General features: G+C 41.5%; 3 protein-coding genes across 4 annotated transcripts; 2 read left to right on the top strand and 1 right to left on the bottom strand.

Annotated features, from left to right (window-relative positions):
- Window positions 1–154: 154 nt before the first annotated feature.
- Window positions 155–3,466, bottom strand: LOC146686275 (cocaine- and amphetamine-regulated transcript protein-like). Its single transcript, XM_085441863.1, has 4 exons — window positions 3,326–3,466; window positions 1,127–1,472; window positions 873–953; window positions 155–666 (listed from the first exon to the last, which is right to left on the bottom strand). Exons 2-4 carry the CDS (start codon window positions 1,274–1,276, stop codon window positions 559–561), a joined length of 339 nt encoding a protein of 112 aa, XP_085297989.1. The 5' UTR covers window positions 1,277–1,472; window positions 3,326–3,466; the 3' UTR covers window positions 155–558.
- Window positions 2,796–6,670, top strand: yju2 (YJU2 splicing factor homolog). Its single transcript, XM_085441862.1, has 8 exons — window positions 2,796–2,944; window positions 3,210–3,310; window positions 4,165–4,309; window positions 4,421–4,555; window positions 4,640–4,821; window positions 4,995–5,145; window positions 5,995–6,166; window positions 6,348–6,670. The coding sequence occupies exons 1-8, from the start codon at window positions 2,921–2,923 to the stop codon at window positions 6,458–6,460; spliced, it is 1,023 nt and encodes a 340-aa protein (XP_085297988.1). The 5' UTR covers window positions 2,796–2,920; the 3' UTR covers window positions 6,461–6,670.
- Window positions 6,671–8,574: 1,904 nt separating this feature from the next.
- On the top strand, window positions 8,575–18,233 carry LOC146686277 (SH2 domain-containing adapter protein F-like). 2 transcript variants are annotated; one of them, XM_085441748.1, is made up of 8 exons: window positions 8,575–8,648; window positions 12,772–13,021; window positions 13,219–13,320; window positions 13,424–13,586; window positions 13,761–13,997; window positions 14,229–14,394; window positions 15,462–15,581; window positions 17,396–18,233. In XM_085441748.1, exons 2-8 carry the CDS (start codon window positions 12,776–12,778, stop codon window positions 17,580–17,582), a joined length of 1,221 nt encoding a protein of 406 aa, XP_085297874.1. In that variant the 5' UTR covers window positions 8,575–8,648; window positions 12,772–12,775; the 3' UTR covers window positions 17,583–18,233. The 2 variants fall into 2 exon arrangements, with proteins under 2 accessions (XP_085297874.1, XP_085297873.1); XM_085441747.1 differs by lacking the exon at window positions 8,575–8,648 and adding an exon at window positions 8,723–8,937.
- Window positions 18,234–18,606: the final 373 nt, after the last annotated feature.

Below are 18,606 nucleotides of genomic sequence, written 5' to 3' on the forward strand. Positions count from 1 at the left end.
GGAAGAGGCTGAATTATTGATCACACGTGGCAAAGGGATCAATATCTATTTTTATTAATCGCCGATCCCATTGTAAATTACTTCCATGTATATTTTATAATATCCCATGCAATATTATTACCGCAAAGGTGCAGCAGTAACACTCTACAGACCCTTGAATTCAAGTTCATTTATTGGTATTTTCATCTTACAAATCTATTTATAAACTAACTGTGCGGTATTTCCAACAATCAGGGGAAAAGAAATAAATATAGTAAAATATTATGACCAAAAAAAGTCTTCCACAAGATGCCGCAATGATTAACACAATGATGTGACACAATAATTAACACGGACGAGAGAAATAAAAATTAAAACGACAGACTCACAAAAACTCTTATTCATAACAGTCAATGTTTATAAAGGCAAAAAAAAAGTCACATTCTACAGCATTTTATTTTCTATCACAAATGTATTGAACAGTAGAAGCAGACCTTCCTGTCATTTCTCACATTCATCTTTTTTTATCAGCCCTGAACTCGTTATTTCTTGTACTTCTGTTATCTTTTTTTTTCCTCATCACAAACATTTCAGAACATAGAAGTTACAAGTAGTCCCCCGTGGACAGCTACACAGCGTGCCAATACGCGCGCCTTTACGCACGGCGCACGGCTCCCCTGCGTCACACTGAAAGGGTAACATAAAATTAGTACACTGTAGACAAAACATTGTAAATTTTTTGCGATTTATAGAATTTAAAAATCTTGATTAGATAAAAACAAACGTCTAAAAATCCTCATTTTTTTCTGACTGTTGTAAATTCAGAGAATCTTAAATAAGAAAATGAAATCTAACAGGTTTCGTGCTGTTTTATTTCTCATTTGTCTGCTTACCGAAGGTAACCATCCATGCTTTTTCTCCAAGGGCATCTCTTTGCTCCTCAGCTTCTCCAGAACTTCTTGCAATGCGTCAATCTGCACAGGGGGGGATAAAAAGTCATATTATCAAAAAACGTTTACTATGGACTTTGTTTTTAAGAAAATTGTTGTTCAAATAATTTAAATACCCTAAATACAGAAAAAAAATCAACATCCTTCTTTATACAAATTAAATCGACTTAACCCACATCCCCAACAAAAGCTCTCACCAAGTCTTTCTCTTGTTGAGTTTTCAGGGTGAAATCCAGTGAGCGCGTCTCCAGTGAGGAGTCCTCTGCGCGAACGAGATACAGGTAGGCGTAGCAGCAGGTGACCGCGAGGAGGAGAGTCCGCGCACTGACCATTGTGTTCAGACACATAAAGGAGGAGTCCTTCTCTTCAGCGGGTGGAGCTCTTTTCCAGTAGACAAACGCTTCTTTGGAGTGTTGAGGATGGATGTCTTTTGTCCACAGAAACTGTCTTTATAGGCTCTTTGCAAGTGCTGCTGACATCAGCCAGTCTTTGAAATATTCATGGAAACTTTGACATGGATGACACTGCTCGGCACCTTTGCATCTTTAACAGGAAGCGATAAGAGAAGATGAAAGCCAAACGTCGATGTGAGACCAAAGAGTAATTAAACTCCTTTATCTAAAACTTTTTATCCCAGTCTTCCAATCAATTTCAGTTAACTGATCCCATTGAATTCCCAACAAATCACATTTTTTTCCACCTGTTTCTGTGGCCTTTTTGGTTAATCACATATCTGACTCACTGATGCGTCACATTGATGTGTCAGAATCAGAGTGAGAAATCAAGTAAAACAGCTAATCTGCATTTTGATTGCACAGTTATCGAAATAATAAAACAACAAAAAAGACAACAACAGAATTGTTTCCAATTTTTGAAAGTGGTGTTTTGCAAAGCCCTGATAATTTCACTGAAAAATACAATTTACTGCGTAAAATGCACAACAAGGAATCCACTGGGGAGATTTTATGACTTGCATTTGACACTATAAATTACAGATTACCAATGAAAAGGTTAGGAATTTACAATATTAGCCTAATGGGATAGCACACTCGTGGCCACAGTTATCTTGATGATAAGGGTCAGTATGTGCAAACAAAATATCTGTTTTGGTGTAATTTAACTTTTTTCTTTCAAGTTTGCTATTGGTGAAGTCTAATAAATGTGCTCTCATTCAGAAAGTAGACCCTAAAAGGGTAGTTCTAAAAATTTAATGCTTCCATCTATACATGGTGTTGTCTCATTTTAATTCAATTCTTTGTCTTTAAAAAATAGTAATAATAGCAGAAACAAAAGTCCTTAATCTTAAAGTCAAACTTTATTCATATCTTATTCTTATTTAACGATCTGCCCTTCTGATGTCACTGCTGTTCTGCAAAGTTTAAATCAGACAGGCTGACCAACACAGAGACCAATATGTAATCAAGATACAATTTCCTTTTGTAGGAATAACCTTAACCCTCCCCTTACCCTCCCAAGAGTAATGGGAATGAATATGTGAGGCTGTCAGGCTTCTGTTTACACACCAAACCATATTACTGACCCCCATATCACTGACAAATCGTTTTACGCCATTTACCATGCTGGTCATGATCCCTTTCACTATGTTGGAAAAAAAAAGACAAAGCAGACAGCACCTGAGGGCCCTGTTCAATATATAAAGCTTATATGAGTCATTCAGGTAGAATGGCAGCAAAGGATAAAGGGATTTGGGGGGTTTGAAGGAGAGAACTGTAAAAATCCAAGTAATTCAAGTCGTTATACGTGTATTTCCCTTGACAATGATTTTTTTTATAATAAATGTATTCAATATCCATTGTTAAAATATTTTGTTGTTGCTGTTGTTTCTCACTTTTACCGCGCGGGGGCGAGCGCAATTTGGAGGAGGGAAGCAATTGAACAAGCAACCGGAAGCTTATCTTGCAGTTTACAAGAGGTGTTGCGACTTTCCAGCGTTTTTTTTCTGTACGTTTGGGTAACAGCAACAGTAAAAAATGTCCGAAAGAAAAGTATTGAATGTAAGTATATGAACTCTAAAACTGGTACTTCACTGCTGTTATTAAAATACTATAGGACCAGAGCAGGTTGGCGTTAGCATTGAAGCTAAGTGTGGCGTTTTTTATAGTTTCTGTTTAATTTAACTAAAAGCTGGTAGGTAGCGTTGCTTTTTCAACTACTGTTACTACGATAGTGTGTATCAAGACTATATTGTAATAAAATTAGACATTATTAGTCTAATGGCTACAAGTTTGTAAGCTAACCTATGTGTTTTGCTATCCACAGAAATACTACCCTCCGGATTTCGATCCGTCCAAAATCCCGAAGCTAAAGCTCCCCAAAGATCGTCAGTATGTGGTCAGATTGATGGCTCCATTTAATATGAGGTATGCTTGTCTTACCCACGTATATCTAAGAAGTTGTTTCCTGGTTACACTTCTGAAGTTTAACTTTCTTACAATGAAATGCAGCTAATGTTGTAAAGGATGCTGTTATGAATACACAACCAAACAACATGCGAGAAGGCGAACAAAAACGCCCCCTGGAGCGTTATGAATGGACTGGTACCAACAGTTGTGGTCAGACATATACACTCATCATAGGCATGACTGTCATGGTAATTCTGGGCTTTTAATGAACATGCAAAACAATCTTTAGATCACATTCACCCACTCAGACACAGCCACTGTAGTAACCTGGGACCTCATGACTGTTTGCATACTTCGGTTCACATCAGTTTCAGAGATTTAACAAATAGGATTTTAAACAGTGGGATGTGTTTAAAAAAGTAACATCTACTCTTTTTAATAACTCTGGTAAATGACCTTCATCCAGCACATAATAATAATCTTTTAACATTTTTTCCAGTTTCAGAAAAAATGAGCGTATATCATGCTCTTGGAATGACTATATGACACAAACATTGTATTTTTCAAGTTGTTGGAGAAGGTAGAGCTGTTTTAGAGCTTTCTTTCCAAATAGAGACTTCCAGGTCCAGTTTATTCATGGCCTTAACATATATATTTCTGCTTTTTAGTGACTTAAGCGTACAGTGTTAAGGTTATTTCTAACTGTCAAAGCAGGAATCTTGGTTGGTTTGGTTTATATGAATGTAAGTCTATTCATTAGATATATGGCTTATTTGCAGTAAAACAGGGTTGCTGCTCACTTATAGGACCTTTTTTTGGCTTCTCTAAATTACTCCTGTCACTACAGTGTCATCATTTCTTCTACTTTGCAGGTGTAAAACATGCGGTGAGTACATTTACAAGGGGAAGAAGTTCAATGCTCGCAAAGAGACCGTTCAGAATGAGACCTACATGGGACTGCCTATCTTTCGTTTCTACATCAAATGTACCCGCTGTCTTGCTGAAATTACATTTAAGGTAAGTGTGAATGATCTGATCATCGAAGTTGCAAGAGATATCTCAGAGATATCACTTATATTGGGCATAAAATACCCGTTGACAATGCTATATCTTATGATGACGTCATAGACTGACCCAGAGAACACAGACTACGCCATGGAGCATGGCGCAACGCGGAACTTCCAGGCAGAGAAACTCATTGAGGAGGAGGAGAAGAGAATCCAGCAGGAGAGGGAAGAAGAGGAACTGAACAACCCCATGAAGGTTAGTGTTTTAAAAGTCATCCTCTGTTCTTACTTAAATTGGCACATGAAACACAGAATGAATGGTTTCCCAATCCTCGACCAGGTGCTGGAGAACCGCACAAAGGATTCAAAGTTAGAGATGGAGGTTTTGGAGAACCTGCAGGAGTTGAAGGAGCTGAATCAGAGACAGGCTCTGGTGGACTTTGAGGGAATGATCGACCAGTACAGAGAGATGGAGAAGAGGGAGCGGGAACGGGAGAAAGAGGAGGATGAGCGTGAAATGAAGTGAGTTGTGCATGCTCAGAAAAATTGTCAGATTTTTTTTTTTAATTTTTTTTTTTTTTGAACAATCTCAAGCATGTTTCATATTTAATTGAAAATGTTTTTTGCTATAATATCTAATACATAGCTAGATGTATATGTGGAAATTTAAAATTACACTGTGCTTTGTTCAACAGGGAGATGTTGGATCGTGCTCTCGTGAAAAGACTCAGAGAGTCTGACTCTGATTCAGAAACAGAAGAAGAGAGCAGCAGCAAACAGTCAAACAAGTCCAGCTCAGACAAACCAACAGACATCCTCACTGCTGACAAACCAACAGAGGCAGAGGTCTGTATAGCCACCCACATGTGACATATCTAAATATCTGTCAAGATTATTTAGTCATAATCCTCAAGGTTTCAGTGACTGCCTCTTCATTTTCCTGTTTTACCTCCAATGTTTCAAAGTTTGAATAAAGAACTATGATTTTCATTTTATAATTTAGAGTCTGGAGATCAATATATTGAGCTGGGTTTTCATAAACCCAGTCACCTAACACAGACCTCTCATGACACATGTGAACGTGATCCATCTTCTGTGGCCCAAACCTAGCTTAAAATTGACTGAGGCAAAGTGAAAAGCAATAATGCTGAAAAGGTTTTCGAGTGAGCAACATATTCTTCCATCCAGACCATGTCTTTCTGGGAGAGCTTTGCATATTTCAGCAAGACAATGCTGCATCTATTACAACAGCATGGCATTGTAGTAGAAAAGTCCAGGTGCTGAGCTGGGCTGCCTGCATTCATCAGTGGAAAACATCTGCACAGTCATGAAATGAAAAATATGCCAAAGACTGCTGAGCAGCTAGAATCTCTTATCAGACGAGAATGAGAGAAAATTCCTCTCCTAAAAGTCCATCAGCTGGTTGCTAACAAACTATTGTTAAAGACGAGGTGATACTACACAGTGGTTTTCAGTTTAAATGTTAAATATGATGTTCTGTTTTCATTTACATACTTTCTCAGCTTCTTTGGAAGAGGGTTTATATGTAAGGTTGTGGCAGTTAAGGCCAGTGACTTTCACAATGCTCATTGTCTTTAAATACAGAATTCCACAATCACAATGTACTTAATGAGAATTTTCTATGTGTTGCTGACCGAAAAGCTTTGGGCTGTGTTTTCCTCATCCTTTCTACAGGGAGCTTCAGCTGGAGGAGCAAAGAAGGCCAAGGTGGAGAGCTGGGAGAGGAGTGTCGGGACGCTGGGTGGTAAAGGAGCATTAGGTTCACTGATTGTCCGAAAGAAACCAGTAATGACTGTGAGCAAACCCAGTTCAGTAACGGAAACTGCTGCTCCTATCTCACAGACAGGTAACACATCGTTATCCTGCACACTTTGGCCTCTTTTATTTGAAGTCTCTGGCATTTTGTACTTGACTTTTGTTTTTCTCTCACCAAACTATGTCCTTCGTGTTGGTACTTGTTCACATCTTTAATCAAAAGTTAGCTTTTTCTTCATTGTAAGATAGTCTTTGTTTGTCTTGTTTTTCAGATTCAAAGCCAGCGACGACAGACGCTTCTAAACCCGTCACCACACAAAATGGGTCATCATCCCTCAGCCTGTTGGGAGCGTATTCAGACAGTGACAGCAATGACAGCGAATGAGAACAAGATGACTCAAGTGACTGACATACAATACATTGCTTAAGCCCTGTTTGTAATGCTGTACAGATATTGAAATCTCATATAAATCAGCTTAAGGATTCCCCCCCCCCCGTTCTTTAAATCCAGTCAGATCCACAGAAAAATGGGTCTGTTTGTCCTGTGACTATACCACCTGTATATTTTAATGTTTATTAAAATGTCTGTACTGTTTGTATGTAGCATTTTTTTTAACTCCGTGTCTTAAAAGCATATTATAATGCTGGTGTTTCCAAGCCAGCAGAGAAACATATGTGCAACATATTGGGTTATTTCTCAGCTTGTCCTTGGTCTTGAGGTCCATGCCCTAAACGCACCACCAAAGAGCCATCCAGGTCCAGGAGGGGGCATCCTAATCTAGTCTCCAAACCAATTCAACGGACGTCTTTCATTGTGGAACAGTAGAAGTTCTGCTCTTGTAAATGAACAAGCTCCCCACCTTGCCTCAAAGGGAGAGCCCAGACACCCTTCAAAGGAAGCTCATTTCAACATTTGACCACAAAGCCAAGATAAGTCAGTAAATCAGTAATCCAAATTCATTTGTGTAGTTTCCCCCCCCCTCCGCAGACAGGATTAACTGGATTTAACTTTCATTTCATATACATAAGCTGGCTCCACCTCAGGCAGCCAGCATTATTAAAAATCAAAATGCATAATGTAGTCTAACTCAGAGCCCAGAATAAATTAAGTAGTTGTGGAATTGTTCCAGGGTGGAATTATTGTACAGCATCTTTAATGATTTTTGTTAAACAAAGTTGCACCTTAGCCATACTTTTCTGCTAGCCATCAACAAGCTTCTGGCAAGATATTTGATCACTGTTTTTGGTAGAATTAGTGCAGTGAATTTTGTTGATTTCCTCACACCAACCCCGCTTTTAAGCATAGTTCACAAATTTCCAGCGGGACTGAGGTTTACTTTGGGAAGGCCGTTCCAGAAGCTTAATTTTAGCCTGCTTTTTCCGTTCCCATAGGACTGTTGTCCTATGGGAAAGCTAGACCCAACTGTGTCTAGCTTTTGAGTTGAGGTGAAGTAGAAGAATGTGGAGGTAGGCCTAGTTCTTTGCACTTTGTGAAATGAACTAGTTCAACTGACAGCAAAACAGCTCCAGAGAATGAACCACCATCATTTACATTTGGTACCCTACAGTGTTTTTATATTTGAAAGTCTCACCTCTGCTCCTCCAAACATACCTCTTGTAATTGTGGCCAAATCGGTCAGACTTTCTCTTGCCTGACAATCCATTTTTTTCTCCAGAAGGCATTTGACTTGTTCATGTGGTCAGCGTCACATTTCAGTCAAGCTTGAAGGTGTTGATTTTGGAGTAGCTGCGTCTTTCAGCACCCTCTCCGTCTACAGATATGTAAAACTGTCTTCGCTGTGGACCGTGACACTGTGTTTCAACAGTTTCCAGTTCATGGCAGGCATGAGCCCAGGTGCTTCTTGGGTTGTTTCTAACATCTTAACCAATTTTTTTCTCATCTGAGGATGACAATTTTGGTCTTCCTCCAGTCCTTGGCGATTACGTACAGCTGTTTGAAGTGAAATCTTGGAATATGCAGTTATTTTGAAGTGGTTCCGAAATACCTTTGCCTCTTCTATGTAATTTTCTTTCTTATTTTCACTGAGTTCCTTGGACTTTTCTATTGTTATGAGAATTGGTCAATCCAATGTGTGCTGTCAAATAAATCCTTTATATGCTGGCAAAGAGAAACTACCAGATGTAGTCGATTGTGATTACCAATGAGAACTTAATAGGCCATGGCCAGTTACTAGATGCTGTAGAACCTTCAAACACCACTTATTACAATACATGGTGAGTGCATTTATATATTTAAGGCTGTATGTCTATTTTTGACCCAGTGTGGATTAGAAAAAGCAAAAATAGATTAAAAATTTTCACCCAATTTTTGTTCTTAAAAATAATTAAAGTTGTATGCAGTACAATCATTTAAAGCCCAATTCAAATTTCAAAGATAATCTAAAATTTAGCATATGTGAACAATGTAGAAGGTTAAAGTTCACAGTGATACGTCGCACATTCTTCAGTGTAGAAAACAGATGAAAAGCAAAATATTCCACGATGGCGGGGATTATTTTTGAAAGAATGAGGATTATTCACAGCGCTGCAGCTTAAACAGTGGATTAGGCAGGGTTCGTATGACTTTAATGTCGACTCACAAAAATAATGAACAAATAAATAAATAAATAAATGTGTGTCCCCTCCCCTTTAATCCAGTCCGCCGTGGCTGTGTCGGAGACGGTCTGCTCCAGTGTCTCCTCTGGTCCGGCTAGCATTAGCTGTCTGACCTGCTTGGCTCCGAAGCAAATTTTAGCGATTGCATATGTTTTACTTTGAGGCTGGACAGCATTAACACTAAAACCCGGATGGTAACCACAAAGACATAACTGGAACGGGTGACCGTCAATGCAAAGAAAAAGGGTGAGCCTAAAGAAGTAACGTTAGCAGAAACTGACGGTAGCTGCTACTCGGCTAACTTAGCTTAGACATGTTAACACTGCAGTGACTCATATTTAACTGCACAGCTCAATACTCCAACTCATAACTTCTTAAACTAAATGAAGTAGGATTCGTTAGCTGTTAAGCTCTTTAAGAGTATTTTTTAGGAGGGAAATGCTACCCTTAATCCAGTGTTATGAGAAAGTGATTGATTGAACACCTTTAATTTACAACCTAATGCTAACTAGCGATTGTCAGTGGACGCTGAGATCTGCTTTGCTGTTTATTAAACCAGAGGAAATCTTATGCAAGCTAACCACACGGGTTTAAGATTAGGGGTTAATCTTGCCTAACCTGTTGAGTATATTGTTGTAACAATAGCTCTCTGTTTTGGGGGTGACTTTGTCAGGGAATATAAGATAAGATAACCTTTATTAGTCCCACACGTGGGAAATTTGTTTTGTCACAGCAGGAAGTGGACAGTGCAAAAGTTATGACGCAAAAATTAGAATACAATAAGAATAAATACAGTACACAGCTGTACAGAATAGAATAAAATAATATACTATATACAGTAGAATAAAATAGAATAAAAATATACAATAAGATAAAAATAGAATACGAATGCTATATACAACTGAGTAAAAATACAACGATGCCAGAAAAGATTATTGCACTTAGTGTTATTGCACATGTGTGGATGTGTGTGTTTGTTCAGTTAAAGTCTTTGTTGTGGAGTCTGACAGCAGTGGGGAGGAAAGACCTGCGAAATCTCTCCATCCCACACCGTGGGTGCCGCAGTCTCCCACTGAAGGAGCTGCTCAGTGCTGTCACAGTCTGCTGCATGGGGTGGGAGACATTGTCCAACAGGGATGACAGCTTAGCCGCCATTCTCCTGTCACTCACCACCTCCACTGGGTCCAGAGGGCATCCTAGAACAGAGCTGGCCCTTCGGATCACCCTGTTCAGTCTCTTCCTGTCCCCAGCAGAGATGCTGCCGCCCCAGCAGACCACACCATAAAAGATAGCAGAAGCCACCACAGAGTCATAGAAGGTCTTCAGGAGTGGGCCCTCCACCCCAAACGACCTGAGTCTCCGCAGCAGGTACAGCCTGCTCTGCCCTTTCCTGTAGAGGGCGTCTGAGTTATGAGTCCAGTCCAGTCTGTTGTTCAGATGAACACCAAGGTACCTGTAGCTGTCCACAGCCTCAATGTCCATACCCTGGATGTTCAGTGGTTGCAGTGGAGAATGCTTGTGCCTGCGGAAGTCTACCACCAGCTCCTTGGTTTTACTGGCGTTGATCTGGAGGTAGTTCAGCTGGCACCAGTCCACAAAGTCTTGAGTCAGTCCTCTGTACTCCTTGTCGTCCCCATCAGTGATGAGGCCGACTATTGCAGAGTCATCAGAGAACTTCTGCAGGAAGCACTGGGTGGAATTGTGGGAGAAGTCTGCAGTGTAGATGGTGAAGAGGAACGGAGCCAGAACCGTTCCCTGTGGGGCCCCCGTACTGCAGACGACCCTGTCCGACACACAGCCCTGAGTCCTCACATACTGTGGTCGGTCGGTGAGGTAGTCCAGGATCCAGGTAGTGAGGTGATGGTCCACTCCAGAGTTCTCCAGCTTGTCCTTCAGAACCGAGGGAAGAATGGTGTTGAAGGCACTGGAGAAATCAAAGAACATGATTCTCACAGTGCTTCCAGCGGTCTCCAGGTGAGCGAGGGAACGATGTAGGAGGTGAATGACGGCATCATCCGCTCCAATGCCAGGCTGGTAGGCAAACTGAAGTGGGTCCAGTGATGAGCTTGTTAGGCGCCGAAGCTGAGCCAGGACCAACCGCTCCAGGGTCTTCATCAGGTGGGATGTCAGAGCCACCAGCCTGTAGCTGTTGAGGTCCTTGGGGCGTGAAGTCTTTGGCACTGGTACAACACAGGAGGTTTTCCAGAGCTGTGGGACTCTTCCCAACCTCAGGCTCAGGTTGAAGAGGTGCTCCATCACCCCACACAGTTGGTCCGCGCAGGACCTGACGACCCTCGAGCTGATGCCATCTGGGCCCGCTGCCTTCTTGCCATTAATCCTCCTCAGTTCCCTCCTAACCTGGGTGGTTGAGAGAGACAGGCTGGAGCCTTGTGTTGAGTGTGTATTGGATGCTGTTGTTGGGGGTGGGGAGGAGTGAGCAGGGAGAATAGAGGAGGTGTGAAGTGTCTGAGGTGTCAGAGGTGGAACAGCAGCAGTGGGGGTGGGTGAGTCTGCAGCCGATGTTGTAGACTGTCTCATGGTTGAATCAAATCTGTTGAAGAAATGATTCAGTTCATTTGCCCACCTCACATCCCTCCCAGGCAGAGAGTTCTGCTGTTTGTGGCCTGAGATGGTTCTGAGGCCTCTCCAGACTTCACCAACGTTGTTTTGCTGAAGCTGGTTCTCCATCTTCTGCCTGTAGCTGTCCTTCCCATTCCTTATAGGTCCCCTCAACTCTCTCTGCACCCTTTTCAACTCCTCTTTGGATTTGAAGGCCCTCCTCTTCTGCTTGAGGACAGCTTTAATTTCTGGGGTAATCCAAGGTTTGTTGTTGGAGAAACACCGTACAGTCCTGGTAGGTACGGTGTTATCCACACAGAAATTAATATAGTCAGTAATGCATGTAGTAAGGCTGTCGATGTCCTCTCCATGGTCGTCACAGATCACCTCCCACACAGTCGACTCAAAACAGTCCTTAAGAGCCTCCTCGCTCTCCTCTGACCATCTCTGCACTGTGCGGGTGGCTGGTGGCACCCTGCGCACTAAGGGCTCATACACAGGGACAAGGTGCACCAGGTTGTGGTCAGATTTGCCCAGGGGAGGGAGAGGTGATGAACTGTATGCCTCTTCAGCATTGGCATACAGTAAGTCCAGTGTTTTATTGTCTCTGGTTGAGCAGGTCACATACTGGGTGAAGGTGGGCAGTGTGGAGTCCAAAGAGGCATGATTGAAGTCCCCTGATATTATGAGAAGGGCTCTCGGAGATTGTGTTTGCAGTCTGCTGACCACTGAGTGGAGAGTGTCACAGGCTGCATCCGCGTTGGCCGAGGGGGGGGACATACGCTGTTATTGCGATAACATGCGAGAATTCCCGGGGCAGATAGTACGGACGCATGCTAACGGCTAACAGCTCAATGTCTCTGCTGCAGAGTTGTTCTTTCACAGTGATGTGCCCAGGGTTACACCATCTGTCGTTCACAAAAACTGCCAGTCCCCCTCCTTTCCTCTTACCGCTCTCTCTCGTCCTGTCCGCTCGCAGCATCTGAAATCCCGGTAGTGTCACGCTTGTGTCCGGAGTTAGCGGTGTTAGCCACGACTCCGTTAGCATCATGATGCTACATTGCCGGTACTCCCTCTGTGACCAGGTTAGCGACGTGAGCTCATCCATCTTATTGGGCAAAGATCTTACGTTTCCAATGATTACAGAAGGAAGAGATGGTCGATAACGTCTCCTTCTCGGGCGACGGCGCTCCTTCCCAGCACGACACCCCCGTCTTTTCCTCCTCAGCTCGCTGGGAATGTCGGGTCTGTCCGCCGGCAGTACCGCTGCGGGACGCAGCGCTAACAGCTGATCCTTAGTTATAAAAAATTACGAGAAGAAAAGATAAGAAAGAAAGAAACTCAGAATGAGCAGAGCTGCTGTAACAGGCTGCCGCACATGGGGGGCGCCGGAAACAAAGGTGGAAGAAATTTGTGCAGATTTGTGCATTTCTGTTAAGTAAGATGGTGCAGCTGAAATGGCCAATTTAATAATCACTAAACAGTCCCTACAATGTGATATTTACTACTTCATCCCCACAGATCCATGGCAAAGTGGCTGAAGGACTACCTGAACTTTGGCAGCAGGCGTGATCCTCCACAACCCCCGAGACCAGATTACAGCGAGAGCGAGATTTTGAGGGCCTACAGAGCTCAGAAGGAGCTAGATTTTGAGGACCCGTACCAGCACACTGATAAGGAGCATCAGAATGGTGGTTTCGGCTCCTGTAATGCCACTGTGAGCCTTCCCTCTTTCCCTGCATTTGGGTCAGCGCTGCCTAATGGTGTAGAGGTATGACTTGGACTCCTTTTTTTACAGTCATGCGCACATGCAGCTTATGTTCCCTCCTCAAAAAAGCCATGTGTCCCTACATAAATTGCCTCACAATGACCACTTTTAAATGCACATGCTCCAAAAAAGATATGCGCCTGTTTGGGTGATGTTTGATTCATTATCTAATGTGTTCTCTATCCATGTCTTACATTTAGGTAAAACTTGTGTCTCCAAAACACAGACTGATTAAAGTGGACTCTCAGGAATTTGGTCGCTGTAAAGTCCCTCTGAGCCCTGTGACTGTTCAGGAGGAACCTGTAAGCATTGTTATTTCAGACAATCACAATCTCAAAACACTGAGGTCCAATGTCATTGCATTTAATTTGTGTAATTCGCTTTGTTTCTATCCCCCCCACTAAGGTGGTTCCCTCTGCCCCAGCAGCGTCAGAGGCCGACGCAGATTACTCGGATCCTTTTGACGCACATCCACACCCAAGAGCCAGAACAAACTGGGAGCCCAAATCTGCACCAGCAGACTGCTGCAGTTACATGGAGCCATTTGAGGCCCAGCGAATCATTTCAGGTTTCCTCTACATAAAAGTTGATACTTGTATATGGTGAAATACTTACCGTACCATAAATAATTCACATTTATTGTGCATTTTATTGAGGTACAAGTGTTTTGGGAAGAAATACTTACCCAATTCTTAGGAGGGGTAAAGGTGAAAAGTTTTCACCTTCTATGTTTCCTGTGCAGAACTACAGCACAACATGATGGCCAACCGGTCTGGGAGTGGAGATGGCAGTCAGCTATATGACAACCCATATGAGGAGAGGACTCGGTACCACCATCGAGCTGGTCCGCCTCAGAAGGTTGAGGGTGGGGTGATAGACAGCAAGGAGAGCAGGCTGCCTCAGGATGACGAGAGGCCGGCTGATGAATACGACCAGCCGTGGGAGTGGAAGAAGGACAACATCTCTAAAGCCCTAGCAGGTAAATTGGGGATTTCCTGGTATCTGTCAGTGCGCCCCAGGGCGGCTGTGAGTACAATGTAGCTTGCCATCACCAGTGTGTGAATGTGTGTGTGAATGGGTGGATGACTGGATGTGTAAAGCGCTTTGGGGTCCTTAGGGACTAGTAAAGCGCTATACAAATACAGGCCATTTATTACAGTTCTGTAACTACTTGTCTTTGACGTATCATTTTCTCTCTGTGTGCCCATAGTTCAGTTTGAAGGGACTGAAAGAGAGCGATCACGAGGTCACACAGAACAGTCCAGGCTTACCATGACAGGCGCCACATCAGAGGCAACTACACTCCGTCTTGTAGGTGACACTCCTTCGCTCTTGGGAGAGAGGGTGGATCCATCTCTGCCGCTGGAGATGCAAGTGTAAGTTGAGATTCACAGTCTTAACCTTTGATGTTGGCTCTACTAGTTTTCTTTTTCTTTTTTTTATTCTACTTCCAAAAAATAGCAGTCTTTCTTGCACAACATACCCTTTTACTTTCATCATGCTTCTAAGTAATTAATTGTCTTTTGTTTTTAAGTGAAGTATCTCAAAAACTTTGGGTTTTTTTTGTTGTTTGTTTGTTTTTCAAAATGGGGGGGGGGAAAGGTCATTCAAATAAACCAAAACATAAAACGGCCTTGAACTGGTTTAAGTTCAAGGCCGTTGGTCCAGACATGCATCGTCTTGCATTTAAAAAAAAAAAAAAAAAAAAAAAAAAGAAAAGAAAGAAAGAAAGAAAGAAAAGAAAAGTTCGCAGGTTTAGTTTGTTTTGTTAAGTTTCTTTAGATTACGTGTGTGTGTGTGTGTGTGTGTGTGAGAGAGACAGAAAGTAAAAGCCAGTACTTGTTAGGCTACACAGTTTTCAGTTACTGTTGTTGTAAAGGGGAATTTTATGTACTGACAGCCATCCCAGACGAAATAAACTTCATAAAGGAAATGCCTACAACTTAACGACTTGAAAAATTCATCCCAACATTTACTTTTTTCTTTCTTTCTTTTTTTTTTTTTTTTTAAATTGAAACATGCAAAACTTGGCTTAAGAACAAAGTCTGACCTGTGTGACTCACAGAATAAATCAGAAATGGAGGCTGGAGCTTTGCATTTCCTCTCGCATTTGCATCTGCAAAACACAACCAGCCGCACTCGGCTTGGCTTATTTTCTTTTTTTATTTGATTATAAAGAAATTGTGGCGATTACTGTCACATGTTTGGTGTTGTCTTGTCTTCTGCGTTTCACATCCTAAATGTGATGGGTTACCATCAGCAACAACAAAAGGAAAACAAATATTTTAAGTTCACGCTGATATAAAGCTGGCTGATATGCACTTATGACCATTGCTGTAAACAATGTATACAATTTTGCAACTGTTTTATGAAAAGATTAATGCAGTTATGACTTTATAAAATGTTTAGCTTTGTGTTATGCTGTCCTGCTGCTTGCCTGCAGGTGGTACCATGGAGCCCTGAGCCGGGCAGAAGCAGAAAGTCTGCTGACTCTGTGCAAAGAGAGCTCCTACCTGGTGAGAAATAGCCAGACGTGCCGAAACGACTACTCTCTCTCCCTCAGGTAAACATGAGTGTCCCTGAATGCTGCGGTGTGGAGTGCATCAAAAAGAAGGAAAAAACCCTTCATGTTGTCTTACTTCAATATTACCGCACTCTGTTAAAGGGTAATTATTCCCTTGTGTACTTGGCTTTAGGCCCTTCCGAAATTTATGTGATCTGGTCCCCCACGCACCCACCCATTTGGGTATTGTTGCACATCATTTTTCTAGTTTCTCTGTTCTCACTTGGTTACAACAACCTTTTTTTTTTTCTGGCTTTTTTTCTCTCAGCAAGTGTCTTTTTTTTTTTTTTTTTTAGTCTCTTTAATAACCAACATGGAAACAGCTGCTTGGAAAAGATCATAGGAATGCTGGGAATTGCTCCCAATCTCACATCTGTATTATTTTGAAGCAGTGAGCTGAAAGAGCACAGGAATTTGTTTGCACTCTGGTGCAATTTTTTTTTTTTTTTTTTTTTTTTACCAAAATATTTGTGGATTCTCTGAGCATATTATGTGCTTAAACCACTGATCAAATCAGCAAATTAGCAAAAGGGAAAAAAGAAAGTGAAATGTAGCTGCAAAATGGATGAAGGGAAACTTGAACAAACTGCTGCCAAAGCCCTGTTTTGGTAATGTGATAGAATCTGATCTAAAATATTGTTTTGATGGAAGAAAGCCAGATGTGTAAAAGCTCAAGCTGAATTTTGCGTTCAGAATAAAAAAAACGCATTTTTCAGGTGCTCGAGTTTGCTTTCATACCACATGCGTGTTGGGTTAAATAAGGGTATTTGTAGAAGGTGATGACATAACAAATACAAGGAAAAAGAGAGGTGCAGGAAAGACCTGTTTGAACTCAAGATGTTGTCTTTAATGATTGCTATCTTTACCACCAACGCACCAACAAAATTACAGGAAGACGAACCCAAGCTTCTCTAAGCGATGATTTTGGCCATTGTTTTTATCTTGGATCCCTAAACTTCACTTTGCAGAATGAATAAGTTGACATTAAAGCTAGTTCTGAGGGTGCATAGTGAGATTAATGGTACATTAATTATATCAATTAATAACCTATTCCCAATCAGATTTTCTGTTTCATAGACCCTTCACTAATACCACAGAAGGAAGCCGTGTGTGTGTGTGTGTGTGTGTGTGTGTGTGTGTGTGTGTGTGTGTGTGTGTGAGAGTCATAGTCCCAGAGACCTGAACACATTTGGATTAAATACCTATAAATGAGTTTAAAACACAGTATTTTTATACATCTAAGTGTGTCACATGACTCTTTACGTTAGAGGAAAAGTGAAGGATTTGTATTTATATGTTTGACACCAGTTTCAAAGTTTGACATTTAGAGATTGAGGCTCGGTTATATAAACAGTCATCAGTGATTCACAGTGAGAAGGAATAAAACTGTCGGCAATTCATACCAAAATAATAGGCACAGATGCTGACTCCTGGTTGAATGACAACTCTCCAGTTCCCTTTACAGTTTTTTGTTGTTGTTCCTGTTGAAACTTTTTAATTAAGCAAAACTGAATGGGCTGATTGTGTGCGGCCCACCCCAAGCAATGATGATAACACAATTGGAATGTTGATCTGAGACTGCAGGAATACTTTCATCACAGAAAGCTGTGTGGCGCTCCGATTGTTGTACGAAACATAACGTGACATATTTGTTCCAGGTGGCAGTTTTGATAATTATAAGGTCTTAAAACATTCTGTAATGCTCATGCACACACACAAACGCACACACACTTTCATTCTCAGTCTTTCAGTGTACTAATTAACATTCCTGTCAGGCAAGTTGAGGCTCATCTGCACTGTCTCTTTATTGTCAGGAGCTGCAAAGGCTTCATGCATATGAAGTTCACCCAGTCCCCAGACGGCCGCTACGTCCTCGGAGAGAACAGCCCTCCGTTCTCGACCATCCCCGAGGTCATCACCTACTACACGACACACAAGCTGCCAATCAGAGGAGCCGAGCACATGTCCCTGCTGTATCCTGTCCCAGTGCAGACCCTCTGACGGTGACATACACATCCTGATTTTCATGGTGCTACTGAATATATTCTTATATACATATATATTCTTAGTATTTACCTATTTCTACCTGTGTCCTACATGCTATGACACTGCCATTCTACCTGCACAGCTTGCAAGAGATTGGACCATCTGGTGCCATCTTTTCTGTTTTTACTTTAATCCCTGTATCTACACTGGCCGCTTACAAGAGAGCTCAGTGCTTAAGGAATCTGTGAAACAGTACATCACTGAAATCCCTCTATTTATCTGTCACGGACTCTTGAAAGTCAGCAATTGTTGATAATAGGATTGTTAGCTCAGTACTTTCACCTCACAGAGGAAAAAGACAAAATCTAGTCTTGAGACGGTAGAATTTATGTAATCTTGCATGGAGTTTTGTCTTTATTGCTGTCAAATGTGAAGCAGACTTAAAGAATATTATTGGTGGGGTCAGGGTGGCCTTAGCTTGTGCCAATAATCCAGTTTTTTGTTTGTTTGTTTTTTCTTGTCACATGAATTTCATGTTTTTAAACTGACAAAAGGTCAAAGTGATTGGAGCTCTGGTGTGAGGATTGAGAACTAAGTTTAAAAGGTTGGAAATGCAGTTGAAATCATGCTGTGACTACAAGCAGTATTGTTGTTATATATATATATATATATATATATATATATATATATATATATATATATATATATATATATATATATATATATATATATATTTTTTTTTTTTTTTTTTTTTAAGTTTTAGTTACAATTATGAACCAAACACTACATATTTAAGCCGGACCATCTCTGCGCCCTGGGGTTTTCTCTCTGCGCGTTTCAGAGGCCCGCCAATGTTACTTGATGCTGTAGCCGTTTTGCCCTGCAGTGTTCTTGGCTCCTCTTGTTAATGTGTGAACAACACAAAGTTGACTGCATCACACAATAACAGACTCCTGCAATACTAGTTTAGAGAATATTAACTACAGTATTATACTGAAAGCTTGTGGCTTTGTGAACATGATTATCAAAGAAGCTTTGG

The sequence above is a fragment of the Copadichromis virginalis genome, linkage group LG19 (genome assembly GCF_057382275.1).
Source record: "Copadichromis virginalis isolate Kocher_CV1m ecotype Utaka linkage group LG19, C_Virginalis_male_GT1.1, whole genome shotgun sequence".
Classification (NCBI taxonomy): Eukaryota; Metazoa; Chordata; class Actinopteri; order Cichliformes; family Cichlidae; genus Copadichromis; species Copadichromis virginalis.

Bases quoted from the DNA above. Each gene is read 5' to 3' on its own strand.
- LOC146686275 (XM_085441863.1), bottom strand. From the start codon at position 1,276: ATGTGTCTGAACACAATGGTCAGTGCGCGGACTCTCCTCCTCGCGGTC. The intron at 954-1,126 runs GTGAGAGCTTTT...CCCCCTGTGCAG, and splicing joins CTCAACAAGAGAAAGACTTG to ATTGACGCATTGCAAGAAGT. The intron at 667-872 runs GTAAGCAGACAA...TTACCCTTTCAG, and splicing joins AGCATGGATGGTTACCTTCG to TGTGACGCAGGGGAGCCGTG.
- yju2 (XM_085441862.1), top strand. From the start codon at position 2,921: ATGTCCGAAAGAAAAGTATTGAAT. The intron at 2,945-3,209 runs GTAAGTATATGA...TGCTATCCACAG, and splicing joins CCGAAAGAAAAGTATTGAAT to AAATACTACCCTCCGGATTT. The intron at 4,556-4,639 runs GTTAGTGTTTTA...ATCCTCGACCAG, and splicing joins AACTGAACAACCCCATGAAG to GTGCTGGAGAACCGCACAAA.
- LOC146686277 (XM_085441748.1), top strand. From the start codon at position 12,776: ATGGCAAAGTGGCTGAAGGACTACCTGAACTTTGGCAGCAGGCGTGAT. The intron at 13,321-13,423 runs GTAAGCATTGTT...CCCCCCACTAAG, and splicing joins TGACTGTTCAGGAGGAACCT to GTGGTTCCCTCTGCCCCAGC. The intron at 14,395-15,461 runs GTAAGTTGAGAT...GCTTGCCTGCAG, and splicing joins CTGCCGCTGGAGATGCAAGT to GTGGTACCATGGAGCCCTGA.